Source organism: Procambarus clarkii, chromosome 50 (assembly GCF_040958095.1).
Source record: "Procambarus clarkii isolate CNS0578487 chromosome 50, FALCON_Pclarkii_2.0, whole genome shotgun sequence".
Lineage (NCBI taxonomy): Eukaryota > Metazoa > Arthropoda > Malacostraca > Decapoda > Cambaridae > Procambarus > Procambarus clarkii.
The window spans coordinates 11,459,240-11,470,755 of NC_091199.1; the positions used below are offsets into that span (position 1 = coordinate 11,459,240).

An 11,516-nucleotide genomic window follows, 5' to 3' on the forward strand; every position below is an offset into this window, starting at 1 on the left:
GTTGTGCTTGCTGGGGTTGAGCTCTGCTCTTTCGGCCCGCCTCTCAACTGTAAAATGAGTGTGTGTGAATGTGTTTTGTGTTTTGTTAATTTGTCATTGTTGCCACCGGAGGCGTTTAGTTTATTGTGCACCACATACTCATCCTGTGAGCGGTAGTGCAAAACAGGATCACAGAGGGCACAAAAGTTCTTAATCACAACTCTGTGGGGATGTTTATGTTAACAGTTACATCTACCCTTCACACCTGATAGTTATAACAGTTAGCAACAATCTATTTTGCATTGGAACACGTCCTGTGTATTTACAACATATTATTATACATGAAAGGTGGTTCTTTTGTTATTACCTAAAATAATTTAAATATTGGATATTGCAAGTTATTAGAAGAACTTTTATTTATTATATCTTCACACAACACAGCTAATTGTTCATTTGTCTAATATATGTCATTTATCTGCTAATATGGAATTACAATATCGAAATATGGATACAATGCACGGATTTCAGATATTTTATCATTTGTAGTAAGATTGTTTACCATTACATGCAGCGTGAGTTTTTTATTTATCTCCAAATGGTTCAATTTTCAATCTAAAATGTTATGTGCTGGAGTGTGTGGCTCTATTTTTGTCCACACACTTTTCACTGCAATTCATCTAAATCTTCACTCAAACAGAACTGCCAGAGATACTTGTGGCCATTGCATATGGTTCCATTCTCTTCTGCTTCTTCTTGCTTTACCTATTCTTGAAGTAACTCCACTTCCAGCTCATTCTACTTACTCGCTACTCTGTCATTGGGGATGTGTTTCCTTACGTCTCTATGGCTCATTTGGGAATTTCTAGTTTACATCCTTGTCCTCCCGTCTTATGTATGCTTTTGCTTACCAGTAAATATTTTTGTCTGCTTTGTAACGCCTTTAAGAAGCTTATACATTGTATGTGTTTGTGTTCAAATGTCGATGACCAGGACATATAAACATTGATGGTCTTGTGTAATCAACCCCGGCCCTGATTGATTGATGAAGGTAAAGCCACCCAACAGGTGGCACGGGCATGAATAGCCCATAAGTGGAAGATTTTTTTTAGTAAATGTATACTGTGTGTTGAGGTCACATGTAATTGTCAGGCTGCTATCGCGGGGGAGGATACTGCTTGACAATATTTATGAGGGTGAAACCTCGCGTAGAGCAAAAGGGCAAATGCTGGCTTGATCCTGATTTTCAGTACGAATACGGACTGCGAAAGCAAGGCCTATCGATCATTTTGACTTTAGGAGTTTTAAGCAAGAGGTGTCAGAAAAGTTACCAGCTGCTGGACACCATTTTTGACCAGAAGAGCGGCAGTGTTGATACCCCAGCCTTCTTGTACATCGCCATATATGTACACATGAACCCATAGGTTGGCATCACCTCATCTGCCTTCCACTAACATATTCACCGCCCCCTACCACCCACCCACTGAACAAACACAGTCACTTATGTTCGTCACGAAACCTTCCATATTACATCCAGGAACATGTTCTCTCCTGTGTACTCTGTTAGCATTCACTTCTCCCCTAGCAACCTCATGGCCCCATTTCCCTTAACGCTGAGACTAGATTTGTAATAAGCCGCTGGTCAATTCTCATATCCCAGGTGTCTCATCTGTGCTACCAGCTTTCTGACAAACCATTTGACTATTCTCATTGAGCTGTTGTCCTGGTTCCGGGATCATCATTGCTGCAAACCTCTGGATTATCTTCAAGTTCCAAATCACTGGTTATCTTCAAATTTCAAATCACTGGATTATCTTCAAATTCCAAATCACTGGGTTATCTTCAAATTCTCAATCACTTGGCTATCTTCAAATTCCAAATCACTGGGTTATCTTCCAATTCTAAATCACTGGTTTATCTTCAAATTCCAAACGTTCATCGTAACCGGAACAGCTTTGTGATCATACAATTAATAAATGTGTATAATTTATTATCTATACTATACTGTTTAAACACTCTCAAGTCCTCCTCTTCTCTTGGAATACCACCTCACGTGGTGGAGGATAACTGAGAACCTTTGAACAGCCAAAGAGCAGTTGTCTTGTGGAGTTGTGGAGATGGAGGACTTTTACCATCTTAAGGTGCTACGAGATACTTGATTAAGGAATCCATCGCAGGTGCTGGACTACGACGGTCTTTGGATCGACATGAACGAGCCTGCCAACTTCGGCACCAACCTGGACAAGCCCTTTAACTGGCCACCCGACCAGCCGGACTGGAGCCTCAAGTGTCCGGACAACAAGTGGGACTCTCCACCTTACCCAACTATGATGCTCCGAGTAGGTGATAATCAGAGCAAGAAGATCAGGTAAGAAGCCTTTGAACCTATTGGTGATTGGTACAGGGATTCGTGCATTTGTAGGGTATTAGCGTGGGAGTCTAGCTCCTGTAGGTGAATAACGCGGGAGCCAGTACTTGCACGGTATTAGCGTGGGAGTCTAGCTCCTGTAAGTGAATAATGTGGGAGTCAGCACCTACTGGAGATTAACAGGGAAGTCTGGCAACTAAAGAGGATTAACGAGAGACCTAGAAACGTTTTCACGTGTGATTTGGTTGAGTTTCCGTTTGATAATTTTATTGGATTGATGAAGATATTTGTTTGTAAAAGCTTTTATATTATAACTATATAATAATTTATAATTTTGGTTTCCCATTCTTCGTCACATCTCTGGGCTTGACGGGTGAATGTTTTGGTTGGTAGCGACCACACCATCTGCATGTCCGGCAACCAGACAGATGGCACCTCCACCTACTTGCACTACGACGTTCACTCCCTCTTCGGGTGGGCCGAGACCGTCGCCACCTACAGGTAGGAGAACCTCAAGCCACCTCCGTAGAGGTGTTCAGTCACAGGCTACGAGGACCTGGGTTTGGTATGATAGAAAACGTGCTTTGTTTATTGCTGGTTTCGGACCGTCATCATCAAGTCCACGACGGACCGAAACGTTGTCATATTTACTGTATTTTCAGATACGTGTGTGTGTGTTGTGTCTAATTTTCAATCCCATTATTGTGACATTGTCTAATTTTGTTAACTTGGAGTCATTTGTTTTAAAGAATCCTTTTCGTACATACTGATGTGCCTTTATTGTTTTTGGAATTTTTAATAGTCAAATACAAAAACATAATAATTCGCGAGGTTATACTGACCGTAGTATTGACTTTGGCTTTCATTTACCAAGAATAAACTCATAATTTTCTCTTAATCTTGTAAGTTTAAAGCAAAGTGTGTCTTCTGAAACTATGTCACAGATTTAGAGTAAAGGAATGAACTTCCATATGTGGAAGTATAAGTTAAAGGGATATATATATATATATATATATATATATATATATATATATATATATATATATATATATATATATATATATATATATATATATATATATATGTATATACACTAGGAAGTGATCTTAATAACCCTCCCACCATTTATTGACCATAAGCTTAATGACAAACCAAAATAGCATAGACAATATCTTGAGCCTATACTGACCCCTGTATTGACCTTGACAGAGGCCTGGATGAAGTATTCCCTGGGAAGCGTCCTGTGGTCCTCTCTCGCTCCACCTTCCCGGGCTCGGGCCAGTATGCCGTCCACTGGCTCGGTGATAACTCCGCTGACTGGACGCAGATGCGCATGTCTGTTATTGGTGAGTCTTGAGCGTCCTGGTGGCTAGCTGTCGAAGCTCGACTAGCCCTGTGGCTAGTTGTGGTAGCTCGACTAGCCCTGTGGCTAGTTGTGGTAGCTCGACTAGCCCTGTGGCTAGTTGTGGTAGCTCGACCATCCCTGTGGCTAGTTGTGGTAGCTCGACTAGCCCTGTGGCTAGTTGTGGTAGCTCGACTAGCCCTGTGGCTAGTTGTGGTAGCTCGACTAGCCCTGTGGCTAGTTGTGGTAGCTCGACTAGCCCTGTGGCTAGTTGTGGTACCTCGACTAGCCCCATCAGGTTTATGCACTTTTTGTTAATAGCTTAACCCCCCCCCCTCCCTTTCGGGCTCATTGTCGTCGTGAGGGGGCTTGGTAGGCGGCTGCCGGAGTGTGATGCTCCATGGGTCAGTCCTCTGTCCTTTTGAAGCCTTATGCTCCTGCTGCTGTCTTCGCCAATTTTGCCAGAAATCTTTTCCTTTTCCTGGTGTTTCATTTTTCTCTCCCCCCCCTCCCCTCTTCTCCTTTCTAATTATCATTTCCTGCCGACCTTTTGCCAGTCTTGATTATTCTTTCGGATTTCTTCTGTTTTGATGCCCGGGTGTTTGGGGAGGCATACTCTCTCTCACCCGTAGAACTCTTGTTTCCATGTCGCTGAATACTGTTCCTCTTATGACTTCTCAGGCTCGTGGGGTGGGTGACCAAGCCCCCTAGTCAGACTGTGTTGGAAGACAGGAGGGTCCCCCTTTCTTCAATATTGCAAATCCTTGACCCACATCACTAAAGCTTTTACCCCTCCTACAGTTTTGATGTGCCTTTTCCTTGAACAGTTTTCTTCCCACTCCCACTCCATCACTCCTTCTGCCCGAAACGCTGCGCGTACTAATGGCTTTACAAGAGTGTAAATACTGTACTATCCAATGTATTCTCACAAACCCAATGTACCTTCTTGTATATATATAAATAAATAAATAAATTACCCGTCTTCACCGATGGGTCTAAGTCTGCAGACGGTGTAAGTTACTCTGTTGTTTTTCCTGACCACACCTATATGTGTCGTCTGCCTTCGGAGACTAGCATCTTTATGGCAGAACTTTATGCTATTCTCTATGCTCTTTGTCTCCTGCTTTCTTGCTGTCAATCCTCCTTTGTGGTTGTAGTTGACTCTCGTAGCGTCCTCATGGCTCTGGAGTCCTATAATCCAGTCCATCCGGTAGTCGTCGAGATTCAACATTGGCTGTTTCTTATCTCTGGTAGACACCAGCCATGTTGGTGTCTCTTTAAATGAGCATGCGGATACTGCCGCTAGGGAAGCTATCTGCACTTGTCCCATCTCCCGTAAAGGTATTCATTATTCCGACTTTTACCCATTTATTCATTTCTCCATCCTTGCCCGTTGGCAGGGTTGTTGGTCTTCTGTTACTGGTAACAAACTGCTTACTCTTAAGGGTAGTGTGTCCCTGTGGCCTTCTTCCTGTCACCGTAACCGGCGATGGGAAACAGCTCTGGTAAGGCTGCGTATTGGCCACGCGCTTAACTCACGGACACTTAATGGAGCGCCGTCCTGCTCCTTATTGTCCTAACTGCATTGTCCCTCTTACAATTGTGCATATGCTTAGTGAATGTTCTGACTTCCAGGACGAGTGTGTGCCTTGCTTTCCGACTGTCCCCCGCGATCACTTTTCCTTCGATAGAATTCTTGGTGAATCGGATACTTTTGATATCCTTCGCCTTATGCGTTTCTGTTCTCTAATTGGCATCCTCAGTGATATTTAGCGCCCTCTGATTATTCCGCACGTTTTATGGTGCTAAATAGCCTTCCCGGCATGGTGCCTTCTATGATAATTACTTACTTACCCAAACCCTACTTTTCTGTAGTTCCCTAATTTGTTTCCGTTTTCTGTAACAATTGCGGTCATTCGTTCCTCGATAGAATCCTTGGTGAATCAGATAACTTTGATATCGTTCGCCTTATGTGCTTTTGTTCTCGTATTGACATTCTTAGGGATATTTAGAGTCATTTAAATAACCTTTGCTACATGGTCTCCTCGGCTTGGTACCTTTTGTTGATAATTACTTACTTATGTAACAATTTGCAAATATTAACAAAATTCGAAGGAGCACACAATAAAACAATGTAACTTTGGAAAACGTTCTGCAGGCATGTTTGACTTCAACATGTTTGGAATCCCTATGGTGGGCGCCGACATATGTGGCTATTTCAACGCACCTGACATGGAGATGTGTGCCAGGTGGATGGAATTGGGTGCCTTCTATCCCTTCAGGTGAGTGCCAGGGGGGATAGAGGTAGTTTCCTCCTACCCTTTTCCTTTCAGGTGAGTGCCACGGTTCGATGTTGATTCCTTCTTCCTTTCTGGTAATTTGACATGAATACATTTTTTTAACATTTTTCTCATATGACAATTGCGAGGTAATTAGGTGTAGGTAGGTAGTGTCTACCACTCAGTCAAGGGCTGGGATAAATTGTAGTTGTAGTGTACTATTTAAATTGGGAAGGTTGGTGGTGTTACTAGCAGTAGATAGAAAACATTTAATGTATCTCTTTAGTATTTTAATTAGTGTCATATTTTTACAGGACAAAAACCGAATTCTGATCTGAAACACAAGTTTTTGCATCCTCAGGAAGGGGAATGGGGGGGGGGGGGTCCTTGATATGCCGAAATGCAGGCTTCCTGTCCCCCCCAACAATGGGATTTAGGCTGCGAGAGGTGTGTGTGTGTGTATGTGTGTGTGAGACGTCGCCGGTTTGCCTGCTGGAGAGGATCTTTTGGAATACAATATCTTGAGGTTACTTTAAGATGATATCGGGGTTTAGCGTCCCCGCGGCCCGGTCGTCGACCAGGCCTCCTCGTTGATGTATTGCCTCCATTGGTTGATGGTACTGTCTTTTCTCACCAGCCGGAACCACAACACCAACGGGACGCCCGACCAGGACCCCGGGATGTGGCCGGAGGTCGGGGAGATCTCTCGCTACACACTCAACATCCGCTACCAGTACCTGCCCTACCTCTACTACCTCTTCCACAGGGTCAGTTGTACACGGGGATGTCATATAGAAGTAGACATAGTGCGTTTCAAAGTGGGTTTTTTTGCAAATTAATATGTTTTATGTTCAAATTTCGTCTTCCACCAGATGGAAGATGGAATGGAAAAACTCTTGATGGAAAATGGAATGGATAATTGAAAACACTTAAGTTATTTTGGTTCTTGTATTATAATATAATCTGATTCCCTCATTCAGATCTGAAGGATCTGTAAGTATGAGATGGGGACACTTACCCGCAGGCCAGGGCGTGGGCGGGTCTATCGTAAAACTCGTGGTTGGGCACCGGTTAGGGCCTTCAGAACCTCCTAGTGAATACGGTAGAGTTCCGGGTTGATAGGTTTTTGTCGAGATAGGATTGATAGGATTATGGCCGAATGGGTTATGGCAGGTGTCTGGGAATCACCAGAACGCCGGTTCAAGTCATCTCATTGCCCCGAAATGATTTTTTCATTTATATAACTCGCAATTGTTTATATATACATATATCAACGTGTCATCAGCATTTAATCAACGTTGATCAATGTTGAATTTGAGTTAACGTTGATCCAATATTTATTTAGCGTTATTCATGGATATTGTTCCCACTCGGTACATTGTACTCAGCTGTTGCAATGTTATGTTGTTCCTACAGGCGCACATGTTCGGTAATTCTGTCGTCCGGCCGCTGTTGAACGTCTTCCCCAGCGACCTGGCGGCTCGAGACGTCGACGACCAGTTTATGTGGGGCGACGGTCTGATGATTGCCCCCGTCCTTACCCAGGGCGCCACCTCCAGGGACGTCTACTTCCCCGAGGTAAGGTCCTTACCCAGGGCGCCACCTCCAGGGACGTCTACTTCTCCGAGGTAAGGTCCTTACCCAGGGCGCCACCTCCAGGGACGTCTACTTCTCCGAGGTAAGGTCCTTACCCAGGGCGCCACCTCCAGGGACGTCTACTTCCCTGAGGTAAGGTCCTTACCCAGGGCGCCACCTCCAGGGACGTCTACTTCCCTAAGGTAAGGTCCTTACCCAGGGCGCCACCTCCAGGGACGTCTACTTCCCCGAGGTAAGGTCTTTACCCAGGGGCTCCACCTCCAGGGACGTCTACTTCCCTAAGGTAAGGTCCTTACCCAGGGCGCCACCTCCAGGGACGTCTACTTCCCTGAGGTAAGGTCCTTACCCAGGGCGCCACCTCCAGGGACGTCTACTTCCCTAAGGTAAGGTCCTTACCCAGGGCGCCACCTCCAGGGACGTCTACTTCCCTGAGGTAAGGTCCTTACCCAGGGCGCCACCTCCAGGGACGTCTACTTCCCTAAGGTAAGGTCCTTACCCAGGGCGCCACCTCCAGGGACGACTACTTCCCCTAAGGTAAGGTCCTTACCCAGGGCGCCACCTCCAGGGACGTCTACTTCCCTAAGGTAAGGTCCTTACCCAGGGCGCCACCTCCAGGGACGTCTACTTCCCTAAGGTAAGGTCCTTACCCATGGCGCCACCTCCAGGGACGTCTACTTCCCTAAGGTATGGTCATTACCTAAGGTCATGTAAGGTGTAGATTATAGTGTTATTTTCGGTTAAATTGTTTGATCGGAAACTGACATCAATATATGGATATATAAGTATTTGTACAAACCTGAGGATGGATTATAGGCAATTTGCAACCTCGAAATGATCCTTAGTGTTCAGCTGTCATCCTGAGTGCCCAGAGTGTTAACAGTGACCACCTTGACAGGGGATCTGGTACGACCTGGTGACTGGTGTGGCGACGGCCACGGGACCCACGACGCTCACAGTTGATGCTCCTCTCGAGGTGATCCCTCTCTATGTTCCTGGAGGCGCCATCCTTCCCTACCAGGTGCCTGGCCTCAACACCGTAGAGAGGTAAGTCCCCACCAGGAGGCGCCATCCTCCTCTACCAGGTGCCCGCCCTCAACACCGTAGAGAGGTAAGTCCCCGCCAGGAGGCACCGTTCTCCCCTACAAGGTGCCCGCCCTCAACACCGTGGTTCACTCACCACCTACAACTTATGGCTACAGTACTTAGCTAAACTAGGAAATACATTACCTGTTTTAGCTACTGTATCCAGGATGAGATATGAACCTGTCCTGATAATAATTATTTAATTTTAATGTAGTTTTTTTACAGTTTTACACTGGGATTCTCTGTATATTTACGTTGTATTCAACATATATGTTTCTTAACGTATATATTTCTTACCTGAAGTATGATTGGTGTTTGTTATAGTCGACAAAACCCGCTGGGGCTGACGGTGGCGCTGGACGGGACTCTGGCGGCCTCGGGCGAGATCTTCTGGGACGACGGTGAAGGAGAACACGACATGTCGCTGGCTTATATGTCCATGTTGAATTATAACCAGGTGAGGTGTTTAGTAAGGGCTTTGGGGCGGTATACAGCAAGGTAAGGGGCTTACTTTGCGTCTAGGGGCGGTACGTGTTCAACTATGAGAGGCTTATACTGGTGCCAGGAAGTTCGAATCACAGCCAGGTGATGGACCAGAAGAAATATGTCTATCAATATCTATAAATCAGAATGTCTGTCTGTCTGTACGTTCTAGGTAGGGGGGCCAGACGCTTAGAGGCTAGCCCCACCCATTTTGCCCACGTGGTTGCTATGGGCATACGCGCCCAACATGGTCGGATCGGTGTCGTCAGCAATGAATTGACACTGTGCCATAGGGAATCTGCTGATTCAGGCACTGGCTGGTCCTTCAAAGTGTTAAAAATATTAAAAAATATTAAAAAATATTTTGTCTTGCTATATAGTAAACCATTATGGACTGATAGTGAAAAAGTGTTCCAAACCATGGAAGTTACACCCCTCAGGGTTCGGTACCACACCTGCACCACATGTCTTGAACCTGTTATAGCCAGTCTCCCCTCCCCCCCACTCTCTCTCTCTCTTTCTCCAGTAAGAGAGAAAAAACTGGTAAAGAATAGGTACAAAATTTTGATTTGTACATTACACATTTTCAGAACGAGTTGACCATGAGCGTCATGGCCGGAGAGGACATAGTGGCTGGACTGTTTATTGACACCATCGACATCTACGGCTTCCCTAGTGCCCCGCAGGGTGTCAGTGTCAACGATATGGAGCTCCCTGGCGAGGACTGGGAGTACGACGCCTCCACGAGTGTCCTCACTATCACTACCCACGCCCCTCTCGCAGACCCGCTCAGTGTGTTCATACTCTAGGACGTCCCCAGCAGCGTCCTCACCATCATACCCACGCCCCCAGCAGCGTTCTCACCATCACACCCACGCCCTTATTGCTGGGAGCTTTTGTCTATAAACGCCAACTCTATGCTATTCACCTTACTGAAATTTGCTTAGTATGAAGACTAATTCTTCAGCTCCTTTTCCTGGCCTTAATCCCCATCTAAATTTTCGCCGACAGACATGTTCTATCCAAATGTTGACCAGACCACACACTAGAAGGTGAAGGGACGACGACGTTTCGGTCCGTCCTGGACCATTCTCAAATCGATGAGAATTCATCCACTTGATTAATTTTCAATCGACTTGAGAATGGTCCAGGACGGACTGAAGCGTCGTCGTCCCTTCACCTTCTAGTGTGTGGTGTGGTCAACATACTTTAGCCACGTTATTGTTTCTATCCAAATGTTATAATTAAATAAAAAACATTAAAGTCGTATCAACCCATCCTGGAGCCTTAGCAAGACGCGTCTGGGGCATACAGAGAAGGAAGGCATTATAGGCCCAGAAAATAAGTGAAGTACACATGGAAAAAGTGCAGTATGAAAAGAAACTGGAACGAGTCGACCAAGAATAAAGCCCGGGATTTTCATCTTGCGGCAGCGCCCCCAGAAGAAAGGGAAGATTTAAGTAAGACAGAGAAGGAAATAAGGGTAGATGAAAACAGGAAATAAAGGAATGCGGAAAAGAAGAACCAAATTAGAGACACAAAAGATAGCATAATATTAATAGCAATATTAACCTTAATTTACTGTAATTCTATTACAATATAACCATTGATGATATGTTTTCTCTGACCTTAAAAGTCATAATGGATTTGTGAAGCAATGTTATTTCCCATTTGTTAATGCTATGTTTAGATAAAATTATATTTTTATGGTGAACATAAGTGTTCAACCATGAGTGAACAAGACTCTCCTGGTTATGTATGGTCGAATGTGAAACTTTACCAACATTTGGACGTAATAATTGTGAATACATCTGGTGACTCTCACAGCTGAACCTCTGTTGTTATAGATTATTTGCCAACTGATAAATAGTTTCGGGAATTTTAACAGTCCAGTCTGAAATTTAATACAAAAATAATCCAACCTGCGCATATGAAATGAAATAAGAGTATTCTTACTTTTACTTAGCATGTGTTCAAGAATGATCAGCGCACCGTAAAAATCTAAATTATTATGCAAGACGAGCTCAATCAAAGGATTTTTATTACTAGGTTCTTTGGGATAATTAAAATGTCTCAAACTTGTCGAGATAATGCAACACAAGCCAATGTACACTCACTCTGCTCTGAGCTTAGTAATATATATCCAGATAATACACATAGAAATCACAATAGCGTGCTGCATCAAATGAATATATCCACAAGGGCCGTGATGAGGGTTCGAACTTACGTCTGGGATAATCCCAGACGCTGCCTTAGTCGACTAGGCTTCGACATGGAAAAGAATTGCAACCAGGAATTCCACTTAATCCAGATATTAATATAACCAATAACTCCATTATCCCCGAATGAGTTCTAATAGCAATGGTCATACCTGTATCTGTCAGAGGGA

The 11,516-nt window shown here is 44.5% G+C and overlaps 1 protein-coding gene across 1 annotated transcript in view; it reads left to right on the forward strand.

Moving 5' to 3' along the window:
• Positions 1–10,737, forward strand: part of LOC123772674 (sucrase-isomaltase, intestinal) — a 59,173-nt gene extending 48,436 nt beyond the window's left edge. The window contains exons 31-40 of the mRNA XM_069303658.1: positions 2,154–2,344; positions 2,738–2,845; positions 3,554–3,690; positions 5,845–5,968; positions 6,603–6,732; positions 7,382–7,543; positions 8,457–8,579; positions 8,644–8,669; positions 8,969–9,101; positions 9,718–10,737. Of these exons, the coding sequence (XP_069159759.1) occupies positions 2,154–2,344; positions 2,738–2,845; positions 3,554–3,690; positions 5,845–5,968; positions 6,603–6,732; positions 7,382–7,543; positions 8,457–8,579; positions 8,644–8,669; positions 8,969–9,101; positions 9,718–9,936 (1,353 nt within the window). The 3' untranslated portion in view covers positions 9,937–10,737. The remainder of the gene's footprint in view (positions 1–2,153; positions 2,345–2,737; positions 2,846–3,553; positions 3,691–5,844; positions 5,969–6,602; positions 6,733–7,381; positions 7,544–8,456; positions 8,580–8,643; positions 8,670–8,968; positions 9,102–9,717) is intronic.
• Positions 10,738–11,516: the final 779 nt, after the last annotated feature.